General features: G+C 39.5%; 1 protein-coding gene across 1 annotated transcript in view; it reads left to right on the top strand.

The window, feature by feature from the left end:
* KIF26B (kinesin family member 26B) overlaps positions 1–20,715 on the top strand; it is a 276,855-nt gene that overhangs the window by 190,899 nt on the left and 65,241 nt on the right. Inside the window, exon 6 of the mRNA XM_039698003.1 lies at positions 19,946–20,152. Within this exon, the coding sequence (XP_039553937.1) occupies positions 19,946–20,152 (207 nt within the window). The remainder of the gene's footprint in view (positions 1–19,945; positions 20,153–20,715) is intronic.

Raw genomic sequence — 20,715 nt, 5'->3', positions numbered from 1 at the left:
CTGCTGACTGATGCTCTGACTGGCTGTGCCTGGTGTGTTGGGCCAAGGAGAAGGAGCAGTGCACCTGGAGCAGTCCATGTTTCCTGGGCTAGCTCTGGGCTCCTGCACTCTGCGAGTGGATGTGCAGCTGTTACGTGACTCGGCACACGGAGCTTCATCTACCGGAACAGAAAAAGGATGATTCTAACCTCACATCTGTTTTTGATTCCTTCAACAGACATTTTACACCCTCAAGAGGTACATCATACCCATGTGGGTTTTCTCTTGACTACCGAAGTACATGCTCAGAGTTCTTCACCACATAAACCAGTCTTTTGCATCACTGTGAAATTGCCTTTGCTGCAGAAAAGTAATGATTTAAGCAGGTGGGAATCACAGGAGGAAGAGTGAGAAGAGAAAAGGAAGTTACATCTCTGTCTTAATGAATGTTTTTAAAGACTGTCCCAGGCAGAAAAATATTTATTTGCCACACAGTAATGTTGCAGTGTAAACAATCATTTCAGATGAACTCATGCTTAAAAATGACCTCTCAGTTTTTTAATTTTCTTTTTTTTTTACTTTTTTTTAAAAATACTTTTGGAACATTTTCAGAAGGCTGTGTATAACAGTATGGAAATTCACAGCTTGGGGGAGAGAACATTGATTTTATCATTTTCTATAGAAACATACATGCACAGACAGAAGCCTAGTCACTGAAATAGTCTGTGACAAATGGATCTGATCCAGAGAAGTCTATGTAATTAGATTAGCCTTTGGCCTGGCAAACACTTCATAAAGTTCCGTTAATACAATGTGTGAGAGCTAGTAAAATCAAGAGGAATTTATCATGGGCCGAAATGGGAAAAATACCAAAGCAATACCCTATTCTTTTTTAATTTCACGGCAGTGAATCCACTGGATAAATATGCTTATTGGTTAGTCACAATAAGGGTGTTAAACTGGTACAAATGCTCAATTAACAATCTGCATATTTTTTTTAGAGCAGTATTTTAAAAATCTTTAAAGCTCTCAGATGAGGCATATCTCCCTTCCATCATGCACTGAAAAAATGATTGTGGTGGCAGTTTTTTTTATCTTTCCCATCAGTTTTTTTCAGTGTTGTTCATCTGCTTTTCTAGTCTGATTTAGAAAATAAGATAACATATGGGAGTAGGTTATAATCCTATGACCTGAGGAAAACAGAGTCTGGGCTGTGGCATAACACATGGGTAAGAGGGCAGAAGCTTTGGCAGAGCACAGCAAGGACCCACTTCTATTCCTATTCCTCTGAAGGCAAGAGGAACTTTATCACTGGCCTCAGTGGCAGCCTTATTAGGTCTTTGAAGTTTTTTGAAAAAAATCCCCCTTCATTTCTGATTACTGTTCTCTGTGATGTCAGTGGAAAAGTATGCATCTTCTGTCAGTGCAAGGAATGGTTCCATGTGGAACTTTTCCCCTACAAATTAATATTATAGCACTTCTTTTGTGACCATGTGGCTGTGAAAAAAGTACAGCCTTGTCCATTAAATACAGCATGAGTTTGTTATGAATGCAGACAAAAGACACAGTAGGTTAGTGCAATAATTTACCTCTAGACATCTGGGTTCACACCCTTGCTCAGACTGTGTGTAAAATTGAGTCTGTAGCCCCAGAAGACTCCTTTGCACACCTCATTCACAGTATTCACAGTACTCCTGCATGTCTTGGCAGGTTTCCATCTCTGTTTAGGAAAGATTCAGGCCTGGAATAGCATTAGAGCTTTTCCAGGTGAGAAATGAAGAGTGCTGATAGAGAGCTGCAAGAAAATTGCTCAGGCTCTGCTTGTGGTAGATTAATAGAAATACCACCGATACCATGCAGCATTTTTTTGTGCTTGTTTGTGCACTTACACAGGGCCATTTGTTCCAGAAAAATACAGTTCAGCACCTTTATGGCTTCCCTGTGGTGGTGGGTTGATCTTGTCCAGCTGCAGAGGGGAGTGGTAGAGCAGCTTTGGTGGGCACGTGGCATCCAGTCTAGGTCAGGGCAGCATACCTGTGTGCCTGAATGATACTGTAAAGAAGGTGAGATCCTGCAGGTCCTGGGATTACTTAACACTTCCTCCTTCAGTAATTTAAAGAGTAATTTTGAAATTTGATTATGAGTAAAATTACTACATTGAGTAATGCATTACTTAAAATCCATATAATTTATCAGGAGAGAGTCATATTGAGCCCAATTATGTCTTGGATTTATTGATTGTCAGATGCTGAGGGCAGAGAGATTAATTTTTTGAGATACTTGAGCTTCTTGAAAAGTAATAATGGTATGTACCTAATGAGTCACAGCAACCTGAGTGGTGTATAAATGTACAATGGAATGGAAGGACTCCTTGAAGGCATTGAGCACAGGCTCAGCTGCAAGGATATCAGGTAGAGCCATACAAATTCATGTACATGCCTGTCTGGCATGGATTAGGTCAGTGGTCTGTACAGTCCAGTCTCCTGATGCCTTGATCAAAGGTTGTTGCTTAGTGGATTAAAGGACATCTTGAACTCAGCTGTGTGAAGCAGCATTGGCTGGGAAAATCAGAGGAAGGATTCTTTACTAATGGTTGTGGACAATTACGTGACATGGTGTGGTAGGAGGCTTGGTTATTTATGCAGTAGTGAGTATTCCATATTGAAGGGAAAAGCTTTGCATTAACATTCCTGGAGTTACTTCCCCTGCTTGAGTATTCAAAGGGAGCATGGGATGTTAGAAATAGAAAAGTTAGCTTCATCTTGGTTTGGAGAGCCTGTGTAGTTCTCCTCTACATATTTATTCTTATGCAGAAACTATTTACAAAGGATTTATAATGATTTCTACATTATTTTCTAGGTTTATATGTGAAAAGCATTCCTACTTTTTTCCTTGGAAAATGTAGATTTAGAACAGTATGCCATCTGCATCTACAGAAACTTCAAAATTTTCTGAGCAAAAATGTGTTGACTTTTAGGCTGGATTTTGGGGATATCTTTTTTTAGAAACAAAACTTATTTTGCTTCACGTTAAGATAATTATTTTTTAAAATGGGAAAATGTAGTGTATGTATTTAGACTTTGCCCTGAATATTCTTTTTTAGCAAGAATAATGAAGTGTAGATTAACTCTGCAAAATACATGTTACACTACTTCAAAAAAGAATATAATTGTGTTATTTGAACGATTTATAGATATCAATTTGCTCAGTCTTACTTTCCTCAGTTTTATGGAGTCTAGAGTAAATATTTAAAAACTAGTTGATTTTATTGTTTGGCTTGGATTTTCTCAACTCTTTCAGCATTTAAGTGTTTAATACATACCCAGTGAGTAGGTCTGGATCTACTAAAGCAACAACTTAGTTTTTAATGTTTTTTTTTTTTTTTTTTTTTTTTTTTTAATTCAAGATAACTGTTCCCTGTCAGGTTATGCTAGTTGCCAGTATGCATCTAATTGGGTTATTTAAAACTGATGGTTGAAAATGGAACTAGTGATTGAGCTAAAAAATAGCTGAATTTTTTTCCAGTCCTTTTTTGCTTGGTTGGTTTATTGTTTGTTTTGGTTTTATTTCCACTTCCAAAGAATTGTGTTTACACTACTCTATAGGTATGGACTATTTTAATTTAATATTTATTTTTTGTTCATGTAATGTATTATATAAACTATATTTCCAAAGTACTTTTTAAAGTCAGAGAGGAAAATACTCTTTTTTCCAACAAAGAATTTTTAAATGAAACCAAAATAATTTCAGTATTTCTTGGAAAATCTAAGTATTTTGTATTTTTTATTTCAATTCAAATAAAACAAATTTTCTGACTTGAAAAAATATAAATTCTGAGTTTAGAGTCTTTAAAGATGTAATTGAAAGTTGTCAAGTTAAAATGTAAATTATTTCCTGTAACCAAAAGAGCTTCAATTGTATATTTCAACAAGATACAGGTTTTTAGTTTGGGTATGTTTGAGAGTTCTTCTGTTACCCAGGGAAAAAAGAAGGCATTTTGCAAGATATGTTGCCTGTTTTGAGTTTGGCATTTTAACTTCAGGGAAATAGAAGCTACGTTGTAGAGGTTCAGCAGGACAGGCTTTGAGTTCATCCCTGGCTGTTGAGGGAGACGGGACAATGTTTCCATTCCTTTTGGGCATGTTTGCAGCAGTGAGTGACACAAGTGAGGGACTTGGCCCAGCTGTCTCTGTAAGACCATAGGATCCAGAATGGCTTTTTTGCCTACAGAATCTGCAATTTCTTAAATGGGCTGAGGTTTCTTTCAGTCCTCAGAACTATTTAAAGGTGATTGAAAGTTTTGGGTTCAAGTGGATTTTTCTTTGAGGCTCATGTTAATACAGCAATCAAGGTATAATCTGCCAGGTATTAGAAATTTCTCTCCTGTCTTAGGCCTATAGAAAATCATAGCATACTGAACCAGCAAAAAAACTACCTCTTCCAAAAGGAAATCATGGGAGAGCCAAGGCAGCTGATTCACAGAGCAGAGTCCTTGGCATTGGTGTACCTTGTTAATGGTAGAAACTTTTCTGCCAGGTGAGCTAGCAGGAGAGGTTCTGAGTTGTTCTTATGTGGAAGTCACTGTTGATTGAAGGCTTTTCTTCCTCATTCCTTTGTCCATCTGGTTACTTGCAATGTTTTGGAATGCATTTCAGAGGATGCTGCGGCCTGGGGATGTTCATGCAGTAAGAGACATAGTAAATTAGGCTTACTGTGCATGTCAGTGAGCTATACAGAAAAGATTTGAACCATAGACCACAACAGTTTGGAAAGAGTTATTATAATGTGTCAAGTCAATAATTCACATTTTAGAAAAGCCCACAGTATAAATTTACCGTTTGGATTCATTTTACAACCTATGAGACCATTAATCAGGGCTATGTAAGGTCTCTTAATGTAGTTTTTTATGTAATCTGTATGTTTATGTTTTGACACGCTGAATTGTAACATCATAATTAAAATAATATTGAGAGATTTACTGAATCCCACAGTATCCTCAGGGCCAATCCTAATGTGCCTTGTTTTATCTTATTGCCCACAGAATGGGGTAAATCCCGGAGCACCTTGATAGAGACTGCGTTTCTTGAAACATCTATACAAATTGGTAGAAATTAATGACAGAATGAATTTCCTTTACATTACATGCCATACATTACATAAATTTTCTTTTCATATGCAATGTTATCTTACCAAAACTTGTGTTGGATATTTGCTAATGTGCATTCACCTGCAGTCAGGTAATTTAACAGAATTTAACAGAATTCAGTGCAGCATTCAACAGAAATACAGGAAGAGCAGTGCAGTAGACAAAGTAGTGTGTGAACCATGACATATTACCAATTATTAGCTTTATCTTATGGAATAATCGGAATCAAAATCTAGATGTAAATATACCCAAAGTTGAGACGCACACTGTCCAAAGATCTCTATCCAATTTTTCATTTGTGTAGCATAAATTCTAGGTAAGAATGAAAGATACTTGACTGTTGAAAGATACTTGACTGTTGAATAGGTAAGCACAGGGCTGCATGGTTTTCAGCACTCACAGATGACTGTTGCTGTGAGGGAAGTCCTTAAAAAAATGAAGGACTAAAGTACAGCTTTAGTAATGGACATCAGGTCATAAAGGCTGATTTAGACATGCAACGAAAAAACTGAGTTGTTAATTTTTCACCTTAATAGTTGTCATAATGCCTGTTACTGTATCTCAAACTTCCCAGCTGGACAGATTTGTGCTCCATTCTGTCTAACTGTAGTACTGTCAATTGCAGGAACGATTTGGAAGCTTTTATGTACTGAAATAAATGAGGAAAAAACATCATTTTTTCAACCAAAGTTTATCCAAGTTAGGGCTTTGGTTCCACCAGTGAAAATGTAAATATTGTTGTGGTTGGCATGACTCTGATTTGGATTCTGGCCCATCTCTGGCCACACTGGCTTTCTGTGCCTCTCACATTTCATACTGATGTATATGATCAGTCTGGCTCAAGTCATTTCAAGACATACCCTTTTCAGGTTTAGTGGTATAAAACCATTCTTCACCAGACAGACAGGCAGTAGATCTGTCTCCTTCCCCAACACACAGCACTGATTTAGGATCACGTTAGATGTGAAGTTTGAATATTTCATCAAATTTCCTTCTGTGCGGCACATTAAAAATGACTCTGTAAGTGTAATTTGTTGTGGTACCTTCTCCCTTTTATCATTCTGATATATTTTACTTTGCTTATTTGTTCTGCCTATGCCCTAATCTATTGTGGGAAGATGCTTTTTTAATTAAAAAAAAATCATCTTCACCCCCACCTTTATTCCCCTTTATTAATCTCTCTATTTTGTGATGAGTGATAAAACCTTACAAGCATCAAAGAACATTTCTTTCCTGATACTAAGCTGCAGTAGTGACAAGCATGGAGGATGAATTATCTTAACATGAAAGATCTCTTTGTTGCTCAAGAAAAGGCTGGTTGCTTCAATCATTTGTGAAACCTGTGCACCGACTGCTACTTTTATAGCCATTGTCTGGCATGCTGTGCCACCAATGACAAATAGCAGTGTCACCACAGAAATTGTCATAGCTAGAAAAGCACTGTTTAAAGAGATGGATTAGAAGCAGGTTAATTGGTGTGATAGCTAGTGTTATCTCCAGTAGTATCAACAGAGCTGCAGGCTCTCTGCAGGAATCGTTGCCCACCGAATGCACCAAGGCAACCAAAGTGCAGATCTTCAGATTTTAGAGGAGATGAAGCAGCCAGCTCTGGCATCCAACTCCGAGAGAGATGGAGCTATAGATGAGCTACTCTCATCAAGGTTCTCCACTTATTCTTATCCACCACTAGATCACTCTTTCTGCCTGCACCAGAAAAGAGAATTCAAATGGCCAGTGTAATTCAATCTAGCTAAAAGTGAAACCTTCTTAAGCAGTTCCTAGCTGATCAAGTGGCTGATCTTTAGAAAGAAAGGTTACAAAGCCATTACAAGTCCCCATTCTGCTGCATCCCAGGTACAATGAAAGGTGCCTTGCTTGGATATATACAGTCCCAGACGAGATTATTCTTAGCTATTTAAAAGCATACCTTGGAAACTGATTGTACTGTACTCACCTTTGCCACTTAAAGTTTTTAAGCTGTGTAGGACTAAACAAAACTTCATTAAACCTCACTTTTCATAATCTTGCTCATGTTTGTGAATTGTGATTATAACCCTTAACTATTGCTACTCTACATACTTCTGGATGAGAATTATCAGCAAAGGAGCTGGAGTTACCCTGTACTTCCTTTTTAGACCATTTATTAAGAAATAGAAAAGCTTTCCAAACCAGTAAAAACTATTTTTTTCTTTTGATACATGTTCGCCTAGATATCAGGAGATAAAATTACTCTTGTCTTAGTTTCTAATGTTTGCCTGATTACCTGGTTAATCTGAGATTTTGAAACTCAAATAAAAATGCATTTTTGTGTTTGTATTAAGCAACTCAGCCTGTCTAGAATTACAGTGAGGATTGTTTTAAACATGCACCTGGAAACCAAGTTAAAATAATCCTGCATAACTAGCAATTTAGGGACAAAGTACTATTGTGGAAAAGTTTCACTTTTACAGGTCTTTACTTTGGTAAGGACCATTAAGTCCTTATTTTGTGGAAAAATCTAGTTATACTCAGTACAAAAAAACATATTTTCAGGGTTCAATAATGTATGTTTTTATAATTCTTGTGGACAGCAGCTGCAGGCTATCAGCCTGGGCCCTTGATAAATGATTTTGACATTTCCAGCAGACACTCCTCATGAAAAAGGCTTTTTTATTTTTTCTCAAATGTTGAATTCTGCATTATTGATCAGGTGCCATTCATTAAAGGCTGCTGCTTGCTAGAAGAATTACACAGTTCCTAAGTTACACACAGCAGAATGAATTCTTCTGTTGACAAATAGCAGTGTTAAAGGAATGTTAAGGTTGCATGGTTTAAGCACTCAGAAATCAGAAAATGGCAGTTGAAGATGATGGAAATTTTGCCCAAATTAAGATTGTAGAATTACAGCTGAGGGCATGTAGAGCTGAGGGCATGAGGGCATGCTAGCAGGCACTGGATATTCATTTTAGGGCAAGTGGTTGGTTACTGATATATTCACAAATACTACTGCTATTTATTGCAACATTTAAGAAAGCAGCAAACAGTGGATGAAATCATGTGGTAGGGGTCACAAGGCAGAGGGCTCTTCTCTGACTGTTCCTCATTGCTATAGAGTTGTGTTTATCAAGGAGGAGGGTCAGTGGCAGTGTTCTGCTGTTACACTGCAGCTGAGGGTAAGAGAAGTTAGTGGCTCTCTGTGACATGAGACAAGTTCCATTTGTCAAAATACTGTTTGCATTTAGTTCCCATCAGGGGCTCCCATGGCTCCCATTCAGTTTTCTTTCTATTGTTTTGTTTGTCAGCCTCTCTGATTTGGTGTAATTTTTGTTCTGCTATGTTTACGTTTATTTTAGTACAAAATAAAAAACCACAGGAAAGCAGTACACTCCTGCTATCTTGGCTCTGTGCTAAGCAGACAGTAGTGTCCTCATTGCCTGCATACCTGGATTTCTTCCCATGGGAACACAGGATGCAGTGGAGATGGCTGTACTGTCCCTGGAGTCAGACACAAGCCCAGGAGTCAGCATCACAGAGTAATACACAGAGATCCTTAGAACCAGCACTGTAGACTTGGCTAATACGTGTCTGGGTTTTTCCAAATATGTAAGAGCATCCTTGTACCACCAAGAGGCTGTGTTTGCTTTTAGAAACAAATTTGCTCAGATATATGAATTTCTTGGTTTTTATTTCCTTAAGGGGTAAGTGTCAGGCTGTAGTGCCTTTTAGAGGCTCCTGAAAATCCCAACACGATGTTCACTACTGGTCAGAAAACAATAGAATGTTAGCACTGGGGAAAGCATTAAGAATCCCAAAGTCTGAGAAGCACGAGCAAGCAGAGCCTCAGCAACTGGTTCTGGCAGAGCTGGGAGAGGCAGCTTCATGTCTTGTATGTACCCAGAGGAAGACTTCTGTGGGGCAGGTCTCACCCCACCTCCAACAGGAGTGACAACATCCCAGAAGTGGCACTATAAACACACCCAACTCCAGTAGCGTTCCCAGGGGGCTGCAGGTTTGATTTAGACTGCAGGCTGACTCATTGGAGCCTGTGGCTCTCTCCTGTGTTCCTCCCAATGTGAGTCTTGATAGGATGTGAGTGGCACATGAGCCATACAGGTACTGGCAAAGCACAGTCTGGGAAGGAGCAGAGGGATGGCACTGCAGCCCACCACAGTGGGAGGCTCGTGGGCCAGAATGTGGGATCACTGTTGGAGATGGAATACTATGGAGTTATACAAATCTTCAGATGCATCTTGTATCACCTTGTCTTCTGTTCTCTTGTTCCAGGTACAATAAATAATTCTGTTTGTTTCCAGGGAATGCAGAATCAAGCCCCCCCCAAAAAGTCTGTTGCAGGGATTCCTGTTAAGGCTCAAAAGAAAAGCATTTTTAATTTGAGATAATGTATAGCATTACAAATGGATCTCATTAATTCTGAGTGGATGCTAGGGCTCTGAAGTTATTGTGCCTCCCTGTACCACTGCCAAAGATATAAATATGAGGGTAGCATTAAATAGGATACAACATGAAAGAAAAGTAAATTTAATATTCTGTTTATGCCCTTGTAAATGTTATAGCCTACAGTTATGGGATAAGAACGGGAAGAACCAGAGTTCAGGTGGTCTATTTAGGTAAAGCACACTTTTCCTGGGATCTTAGATGATTCATTTACTCTTAGACTTTATTTCTGCCATTGAAAATTGAGAATAATTGTAAATATATGTCTTGATCCTGCCAGAAGACTGCAAAGCCCTGAGGGATCTTTAGGTGAAATGTTCACTAGCAATATATCATTGCTTGGACTCAGGTTTTATCATTTCCTTTTTTTTTCCAAATTTAATTTTATTGCTGGTTGTTCATAACAAAGGTCAAATCCTCATCTCGTATACTTGCAGGTAAATGAGGAATTATTGCTGAATTCAATGACACTATAATGTATTCCTCACTAAAGCATCTAGCTCTGCTCCTTGAAGTTTCCACTGATTGTTTCATGCCACATATAGTGCTGGAGGCTGTTTATATTCCTTCTGGAGACTGGATTTCTCCTCTGAATACCTAAGCAATTATTAGATATCTCACCTATATTGCCTAATATATTGCCTAATTGTACCCCCTTCCATTTATACAGACTTTCTTTCACAATGTGGTCCCGTGCTTTCTTTGGGATTTTTTTCCTCACCATGAATTCCCAAATTTCTAGTCAGAACAATCCCTTTTATTTACTGTTTGTCGTTACCAGCTGCCACTCCAAAGTTTTACACATTTTTTTTCCACTTATATGCATTAAGCTGCAATTTTTCAATTCTGGCTTGGCTTAAATAATGTAAATCCTTCTTGTCTGATTGTATTGCTGCTTGTTATTTATGGTGCCACTGCATACACTTTTATGTGTGGACTGGGGAATCTTCTTTTGTATGCAGTCATGGAGATCATCTTTATAAATAATGGAAAAGCTTACAATTGTGATTATACATCTCTTTGCAATACCTGAATATCCTTTGTTTCTCTAGCACTGAAAGACATCTCAAAGACATGTGAAAGGGAAACTTTGTCTTTTATCTGCACTCTTTCCATAGAAATTCTTGTTTCCTTAGACAAAAAACCATAGAGCCTTGTTCATCTTGGAATTCCTCATCTCCTGAGAATATATAATGTGAAGCCCTCAGTGCCACGCTTTTTTAAGTTAGTGGTAAGATGACCTGCTGCTTAGGCTTACCAAGCTGCATCCTGTGCACCTCTTCCACAGCTTCGCCAAAAGGGAAACTGGGGCTTTAAGAAATAATATAGCAGACATAATTATCAAGGCACGAGATATTGCTACTGTTGATACTGCTTCTGCTTTCTATCAACACCAGTCCTTGTGACAGCCGAGGCGGTTCAGTCGTGTTTTGCTGGAAGGGCAGGTTTCTAAGAGGAAGCTTAAATAAGCAAAGCAAAGTTCTCTTCAGTCTTTCTGCACAGCAGCAGGATAAGAGCACGGCCTGTGAGGAAGAGCCAAGTGACTCACCATTGCTGTCTCCCTCCTCCCCAGGGGGCTGATGGCAGCCTTATGCAGGCAGCAGGAGTGACAGCAGCCTTGTCATCAATCAGGAGAGCAGAGAAGTTCCTTTAGAGAGACTGCCTTGCTGATGCTGCAAATGTCTTTAATGGGTTTGGCTGATCTGTCTGTAGATCTGTACATATCAAGCCAGGTTGGAATAGAACGGAGCAACATATGGCACATCACATGCTTGGAAGGCCACTCCTGCACAGGCTGAGTTTCTTGTATTTAACTTAGAGAATGCTAAACATGGCTAAGCTGTGCAAGGATCTGTGACTCAGACAGTTCTGTGGCTTAGCGATGGCAGGGCAGCTCAGCCCCACACAGCCTCTTGCTCACTCTCTCCCTGTGGAATGTGCAAGGGAATCAGAGGAGCAAAAGAAAAAACTTGTGTGTTGAGGTAAAAAAAGTTTGCTAGAAAGAGCAAAAGCTTCGTGCACAGGCAGAGCAAAATAAGGAATTCATCCACTGATTCCCATGGCAGGTGCTCAGCCATCTCCAGGAAAGCAGGGCTTCCTCACATGTAAAGGCCATAAATCTGATCATCTCCCTCTTTCTCCTTCTTCCCCCAGTTTTACATGCTGAGCTGCCATGCTGTGGGGGATATCTTTTCAGGTACTTGGGGTCATCCCTCCTGACTGTGTCCCCTTTTTCCTTCTTGTGCACCCACAGGCTACTTGATGGTGACATGAGGTGCTGTAAGACCTTGACTCTGTATAAGCTGTGTTCAGCAGTAACTGAAATGTCCCTGTGCCATCAACACTGTTCCCATTATCAATCCAGAACACACTCCTATACTGCAGCTACTGGGAAGGAACTAACCTGGTACTGACCATAAAATCAATTAAACAGGAACAGGAAATATTCCTGGGCACTGGAACTCAATCATCATAGTCCTGCACTGTTAACAAGGTCCCTGGCATGGTGTTGGGAACTTGTCTCTCCCAAACAATTCCAGGCATGGTTCTTTAATTAACATGGGCAAGGGAGCATCTTGCAGACTGTTGGATATGGCCATACCATAGCAGAGGACAAGAATTATGGGGAAAGCTGCCAGATCTTCATTTTGTGCCAGGTAAAAGTTTTTATCTTGTTTAATTTACTACATAGATACTGTGTGTCTAAAGACCCTTTTGAAAAATTTGTATTAACTAGGAAGAAAGGAAGGGGAGAAATGCTATAAAAATCACTGAAGTGAAATATGTGCTTGATTTTGAAAGGTACCAAGGAAAAGATGAGATCTTGAAATTCATGGCAGTGAACTGTACTTCTCCTGTGCACAAAGTAATAAATTCTCATCAGTGTGGGGGAAACAGAGTAAATTTTTGCAGTAGTGTGTTGGAGCCAGTAGGCAGTGGGTGCATGCGTACATACCTGCAGATCCACTGCTGCAGGGAAGACAAAATTTGCCTGCTGATCCCATGTTGTTCATGCTGGGATTGTTGAAGGCTGTTTTGGCTTGTTCAGTTCTTATGAAAATGCCACTCTCAGTGATGTTTAAGGAGTTGGTCCTATCATAAGTACAGGTATATGGAGAATGTCAGAAGCTGGGAAAATCATCCTCCTGCCTAGTTATGCTATTCTGAAACACAGACTTACCTTAAAGAGATCATAAGGAAGCAAAAGGAAAGCCAAGAACCCAGTCTGGATGTGGGGAACCTTAAGAAAAGACTGTTTTCCATGATGGGATGATCCTCATGTCTTGTTTGGGTTTTTTTGGGGTGTGTTTTTGGTTATTTTTTGGGGGAGGGGATTGGCTTTTTTTTTAAATTAATTTTTTTACAAGTAGAAGAAAGTTTCAGTGCTCTCTGTTAGTTTAAAATCTAGTAAATACTGAAGTAGCATTGTTAGAGCTGAATGGTTGGTCTGGTTGGTCTGATGGATATGCTGGTTTGAGACAGTGCTGGTGCTCAGCATTGTCTTTCAACTGTACCAAACCATAGTGACAAACTCACAGCTGCTGCTGCCATGAACAGTACAGGAAACCACTGAGCCGTGCCCTGTGACTTGAGCATATTTCACACCTGATTTTACTGAATTCATTATTAAAGGTGCATTGTCCATCTGAAAAAGTGTGCAATCATGATAAGTGCACGTTTTTTGAATAACATGATTGGCGTTTGGGTACAGTGTGCAGCCACTACTTCCCATTACTGCTAGAAATCCAAATTAGTTCAACTTCTGTACAGAATGAGGTTGATGAGCTGGTAAAGTTTTGGCAATTACACAAGATAGAAACAGAGGACCTGTTGTAAAAAAAGAGGAGACCTGCATGCTATTGCTTTTTCAGTTATTTTCACTGCTTTTCCAAAGCATCAGTATCAGTAATAGCCATTTCCACCAACAGCAAGAATGATCAGACCTATGTGTTTTCTAATTTGTGCTGAAGCAAAGCACTGCTGAAGCCTAGGAGTGTTACCTTTGTGAAAATAGAAAGAGAGGCCGGTTTGTACATGCTTCCTGACCAGGTTATACTGGCATAATTCATCCGAGTTTATTTGTTTGTGTTTTTTTCTAAGTGTGATCATATTTCCATTAAAGCAAAGTCCACTCATACAACCCTGCATTTGTTGCATTCTGCGTTAGTCTCTCTTTATCTTGATCTCCTAGATTTATGTTAGCATGATCAACTAATTGTCTCATAATTTGTAAGAAAAATCCTTTTACATATTTAACAGGTGGTTTCACATTGTCTGAGCACAGTAGAAAGGCTTCAAACTTTACAGCCCTCGTGCAAAAGCATGTATGTGTAGGGATGGCCTAGATTTTCTCGTGCTGTAGTACTTTGTGGCTGGCTCCAGCAAAAATGCATGCCTCACACCATTATTTACAACTGTAACAGTGAGAAATTACAAAACCTACTCTTCATTAACCTCCAATAAGGCTATTTCTGCAGCCAGTGATTGCCATTACATTGATGGAGTGCTGAAACAGCTCAATAGTCCTGGCTGGCCTGTCTCTCCTGTGACTGCGCTGCAGCTCCTGCCTCCCACCACTACCCAGAACACATCCAGCAGAAGCTGCTCAAATGATTGATGAGAAAAGCAGCTCATAAAGGCAAGCACAGTGCCTGAAGCAACAGCTGTCTAGCCCTGTCCCTGCAGTAATTAGATAAATGAACCCCAAATGAAATCTTACAGGCAAGAGTAGAAGGAAGTTATAGCATCCCGAGTGTTGATCTCTACTGGTGTTGCCTCATGTTTGCAGCTATTGGTGTGTGATACAGATTAGGCACAGCTTTGCCTCTCCCACCTCCCCTGCTCATTCTGCTGCCAGTCCTCCAGACAGACCCCTGTGGGCTCAGGAGACATGGCAGTGTCAGTGGCTGGACTCTGCTTTCTTTTTTTTTTATTTCTTTGGCACCAGCTCTATTTTGCAGAGTGTGCTGAACCTTTGTCCTTCTCCACAGAGTATGAACATAACAAAAGGTCCACGACAGGTCACAAATTGAGTTTATCTGGGGAAAATCCTGCAATTAGCAAATTCCTTCTTTAAGAAACAGTAGGTATGTTTATAGGGATGAATTAGATAAAAATGGAGAAAGAAAAATGGCTCAGGCAACTGCAATTTTCATAGAGTTGATGAAAAGTTTTATGCTTATTTTTACAGTACAGTAGCATAGTGATAATACAGCAATTCCCTAGGTTTTCTCTTGATGCTACTGAATGGTTCCCCATGAAGGAACCCATCATGCCAATAATTGCTGTTCAGATAGACATTTATGAAAAAAAATTAATATATATTCAGAAAATGTATATGCTTTAAAAAACAATGCATGTAATTGAAACACACATATATGTGTAAAATAAGTGCATAGAAAAATATACACAAAAAACCTCCCAAACTGCTTGAAGAAGCCTGAACTCTACAGTTCTGATTCTGCTTTTATTTGTGGCATTTCATGTATGGAGTAATATTGTTGAATTCTGTGACTGTAGAACTCATGTAAGAACAAGTTATGTCTTTGAAGGGAGCAACTGAAATGCAGAGAAGTAAATGGGGGTGCTGTTGGATTAAATAATTGTCCAATGGAATACTGTAAACTCATAAAAGAAAACACATTTAAAAATGCTGCCAGCATGAGCAAACCTAAGTGAAGTTATGTAAGTGACCTTTTCTTTTATTTTCTTCTGTGTCTCCACTCCTAAGCTGGAGTAATTCTTGCTGAGTTTAGCCAGATTTGCATGGGTGTAATTTTAGATCAAAATTAGGCCCAGGTCATTTGTTTTACCAAGAGTACATGTCTCAGGAGATTGTTTTCATGTTTCCCCATAGGAACAGTCAGAGATGCATCTAAGGCTGGGCACTGCCAAGACCTGATCACTGGAATTCAAACAGAGAGTTTCTGGCAGACTGAGTGCTCCCATTAATTGCGAGTGTTATCTTTGAGATGCTTCAATTACAAGAGATTAGTGGGAAACTGTAGCAGTGGAGTGAAGGAGTAATGACACACAGGGAGTGAAGCAGAAAAACCTTTATTCTTTTTAAAGAGAAGTTCAATTTATACTTTATTTAAATATAAATTGCAAGCATGAAGTATTAACATTCTTAAACTTCACTCTTCAGTTAGTTTCAAGTTAACCATACTGTATTTCTGAGTTACCCAGAGCAGCACCATGATCTTCAGGCTGTCTGATCCATAAATTGAGCTGAAGTCTTTTAAGTCCAGTATGTTCCTGTGCTATCCCTATAGCTGGCTGAGTTACATTTGCCCATGCTTGTGCTGCCTCTCCTGTGGTGTGGATTTTCAGGGTCCAGCACAGACTCTGAGCCTCCCCTGCTAACCCCCTAGCTATAAATTTTCCCCATAGCTGGCTGAGTTACATTTGCCCATGCTTGTGCTGCCTCTCTGTGGTGTGGATTTTCAGGGGCCAGCACAGACTCTGAGCCTCCCCTGATAAACCCCCAGCTATAAATTGCATGAACGACTGTGAAACTGCAGAGCAGGAAGCTGTGGTCTCCCATCATTTCTACTGCTCTTAGTTGATTTACTCTTGTTGTAACTACTGTTAGAAAATGCTTTGCCTGAATTCTTGGATTTGGGTTACAAGCATAATAACTTTTCATAATGGGGTGTGGAAAAAATGGTTACTGCCAGTTCTTTGAGGCCAGGCAGTGACTGAATCCCTTAGTGTGCCTGGCAGTGAAGTGACTCTGCCTCCTGTGCAGGTGGACAGTGTGGACAGGTGGACAGACTTCACCAAAAGCTCAGTCATACTGCATTTGGACACAGCCGTCAGGAGGGGTCCTAGATCCCCAATCTCAGGCTGATTCCCAGAGCATCAGCTTGCCTGTCCTCTCAGAAGATATATCTGGCTCAGATGTTTTAAAATCTGTTTTGGTCTGCCTAGTTCATTGTGCCACTGTTACATGTGCCACTGTAGCTCTGAATGTGTTTCTCAGGACAGAAGTTTGCCTGTGTTTTGCCTGCCCATTGGGTTTTTGTTAGAGTCACAGCTCCCATGGCATATAGAGGACATAAAGTCTGCATAGATGGGATCTAACTGTTTTTTCAATTAATGTAATGTAAATCAAGAGTAATTTGAAAGGATTGCACTAGTGTGAAAGTGACCTGGAAAAATATTTAAGTGCCTACAAATTACCAGAAGAGTTCAAATAGTCTATAGTTACTACTTGTATTTTGTGTCCATGATACTCATGTGCCTAGCTTTATTTTTGCTGGCATGTATTTTTGCTGGAGACTCTCACATAGATTTGTGTGTGTGCTATGGAATTTGGGCCAGGCACTGTGCTGCCCAGAAAGAGCATTTTTGTTATGCTTGGAGCAAAAAGAATAACTTTAGGCAGCCTACAATGTAGGCACCTGCATCTCAGGTAAACTTTTAAGATGCCTGTGGCGCTATAGAGAAAACAAGAGGTATTTGTGGAGTTCATCTATTATAAAACAGAACATGCAAATTTAGTGCTAGAAATGTCTGTTCCTCTCTATTGCCTGCTAAGGGGTCAGACAACTGACTCAGATGGAGACAGCTCCAGTAGACTGATCTAAAGGGAGGTGAGCAGAATTAGCTTTGATGTGCTGTCCCAAGGCACAGAGACATCTTCCTGATGAGTAAGAAGTGGTCCAGCTAAGAGGATATCCACATGTAATCTATATGATATTCCTTTGGTCTAACACACATGAATGTGGTCTTTTCCAACCTAAACTATTCTAGGATTCTGTGTAGACATGTCACTTAGGGACATGGCTTAGTGGTGGACTTGGCAGCTATATGTTAACAGTTGAACTCCAGATCTTACGGGGTTTTTATCCAACTCATGCGATTCTGTGGTTCTGTAAACCATTAGATCTCAAAACAAAATCCCTAATGCACAGAAGTATAAAGGTTCATGGCAATAGCAGTATTTTTCTTGATAAATGTCTATATTTGGCAATGTTGAGGAGCAATATATGCTGTTTGACAGTTCCTGGGGCTTCTGACTTGAGCATTTTTTTTTCATTCATTTTATCTGATGCTAGTAAATTTTTAGGATTTCAGTTAAACTAGTATTTTACTCTTGGGAAAGAGGAACCTGATGCCTTGGCTTGTATCACTGTAGCTGTTGGAAGTTAGAAGGATTTGCAGTATTCCTTCAGCAAGAAGTGGCAGGTATTAATCTGATTTTGTGTGAACAGGTTTAAATCCGGACCCATGCCAGTGATACTATACCTTAACAAAGCTGGTGTAGCTGCTGTTAACATTGCATGCCCATACAGTTTGAGGCCAGAAAGAATTTTTAGGCTGCCTGTATTTGAAAGGTTGTTAAATTTCACACACTGTCCATTCTCCAAAATCTAAAAAACTTATCCCAGAGTATTCTGTTAACTCTTCTTTGCACAAAAAGATCAAGTATCTGGAGGACATGGTTTCACAGCAGCCACAAATACACATAAACTTATAGGGAAAGAGCTTTCTAAAGCGTGCAAGTATTTTATTTAAAGTAGTTGAAAAATAGCATTTATTTTGTTTTCCAGCAGATCAGTTTAATACTTGTGATACTGGTATCTACTTAAAAAAAGGGAACACAGTAAAAGAAAGCCAAGGGCATATGAAGTTGAAAATGGGAAAACAGCACAAGATTGATACTTTGTTTTCTTGCTCCCTTCCTTCCCTGCTAACTTGACCATTGCTTCCCTTCCGATCTTCCAGGAGACCTAGGGGTGGAATAAACAGACCTTGCCCGGTTCATGTGGACTGACCGGGTGTGGTGGCTGCTGTTGTCCTCAGTAGAAGTCAGCTTTGCTTAGGGTTGGGTCCAGAAGAATGCCTTTGGCAAGACATTAGAGCTCGCTTTTTACAGTTAGAGGTTAGGTTTCATAAGCAGTTCAGCTGAGCAGGAGGAGAACACATTTCTACCCAAGCAGTGCTTTTCCTTTTTTCCTCAGATATTTGTGTAAAACTGAAATTGTGTGAGCAGATTTGTGACCATTTCACCATTTAATGACAGCTTGTTTTGCCAGGTTAAAATACTGGAGTGAAATTACCTGTTTGACTCACTGTCATACAGAGAAGATGTCACAGAAATACTGAATAATACCAGTTAATCTCTGGTCTCATTCTGTTGCCTTCAAAAGAGTTGTGTCAAAAATGAATTTTCCCAGATTTTACTTCTCAAAGCAGCTGATCTATTTGCATGCAGGATGAGCTTGGGCCAGCGGGAGATGACACCTACATACCAAGGGCACCAGTCTCAGTGAGACCAACAGGAACTGCAGCCCAACTTCTGGGGTTACAACCTCCTCCTGGAATGCGTCTGTCATTCCAGCAGCAGATGTGCTCCCACCTTGTGCTGACATGACCCTGTGTGGGCACATGCATGCTAAAAGTGGGTGGGTTTGATAGAAGTGACATATGATTAAGGAGCATTAACATAAAAGTTCTGTCTAGTTGGTGAGAATGCCAATCTGCTCTAGGAGAAAGTTGTGCAGGTGTGACTAGAGCTGGCAGACAGGTGGTGTTTGCCTTCTAAAAGTCAGGAGCTCACGTGTCTGCTTGTGGTGAATTTATGAGGAAAACCAAAGCTAGATTGATTGTCATCAGTTTTACTTACATCCAAATTGCTTACTAACTCAGCTAAGGATACAGGATAACCTCATTAAGTCTATGAAGATTTATTTTTGTCTCAGGAATAACATCTTATTATGTAGCTATTTAATGAGTTGTGAGCTAACATGTTTTAACAAATCTTTTATCGCTTTTTATATTCTCTCCCTTGATGGTAATTTCAAAATCTGACCATTAAAATGGGACTTTTTTCACAACTCTTTGATGACGGCACTCAGAACTGTGCATTTCATCTTTGCTTTTGGATTAGAATTGCAAAGGTGTAAATTATAGATCTGCCTTTTATGGGCTCTTATTGATCAGGCTGTTTGGTAGAAACCACAGCAGTTCTGAAAGCTTAGCATTCTAGAGTATCTTTCAGCTTTCTTAATTGGGCCACCAGGGTACGGTTAACTTTCAATTTATATTGAGAGTAAGGCGAGGTGATGTAATACTTCCTCATTGTACTTGAGTAGCATCGACACTAAAACACCATGATGTGCATTGTAATTCTCAATAGAAAAGTTGCTTGTTGAAATAGATTGAGTGTTCTGGCTCCGTTCACTTTGTAGTTTAGGACAAATTCTGCCTAATACTTCCTGCATGTTCACTGACTTCCACTGAGACACTAGGTACAAAAAGCAAATATGGTTTGGTCAAGTGTAGGTGGAAAATTCATTCAACATACCAGTTTCAGAGCAACCAATGAAACTACTGAGACTAATGAAACGTGCTCATCTTTTGTGTGTTTGCTGACAGGTCAAGGTCATGGTGCGCATTTCTTCCACGCTTGCCAGAGACACGTCTGAGTCCAGCTCTTTCCTAAAAGTTGACCCCCGCAAGAAGCAAATCACACTGTATGACCCATTGGCCTGCGGAGGCCAGAATGCTTTCCAGAAAAGGGGCAGCCAGGTTCCACCCAAGATGTTTGCTTTTGATGCAGTTTTCCCTCAAGATGCATCACAGGTAGGCCCTGTATGATCGGAAGAGTTATCTAAGCACAGCCAAATTGATTTCTGCTGCAGCAGTACTACTTTCTGTGGATTTCTGCCAGGGCTGAATTTGGTCTGCCATGATGATCAATAATGAATTTGGTTTATTAAATTTTTGCTGAATAATGATATGTTTTCTTTATTCTTTACTGTAAATAATTTCTCCTAAAATTATACATTCAACAAATGTGATAAATGGTGCCTAATGGGAAAATACTCAATATCAACAAGTTACTGTGTAATATAAAATATTATTGTTTGGTGTTTACGGAGATGTGATCAGAACTACAGTTCTCTAATGCAGTCCTCTATTAATTAAGGGATCAAGGGTTATTTTTACAGTGTTCTATTGTACAGTTTGCAATAAGAAGATGGGGATTTTAATCCACAGGTCTTTATTTATGAATATATATTCAGGTTTCTTATCTTTAGTAGACTTTGGTTTGATGAACTATGTTACCCTAATATCATGAAGACAGTAAAAGAGTAAAGTAACATTGCAAAGTATAATTAGAAAGCAGTCCTGTAAGGCTGGCT

Source organism: Passer montanus, unplaced genomic scaffold (assembly GCF_014805655.1).
Source record: "Passer montanus isolate IOZ18808 unplaced genomic scaffold, ASM1480565v1 scaffold12, whole genome shotgun sequence".
Taxonomy (NCBI): domain Eukaryota; kingdom Metazoa; phylum Chordata; class Aves; order Passeriformes; family Passeridae; genus Passer; species Passer montanus.
Note: the sequence above shows the minus strand (reverse complement) of the source record. Positions and strands in the feature narration are given on the sequence as shown.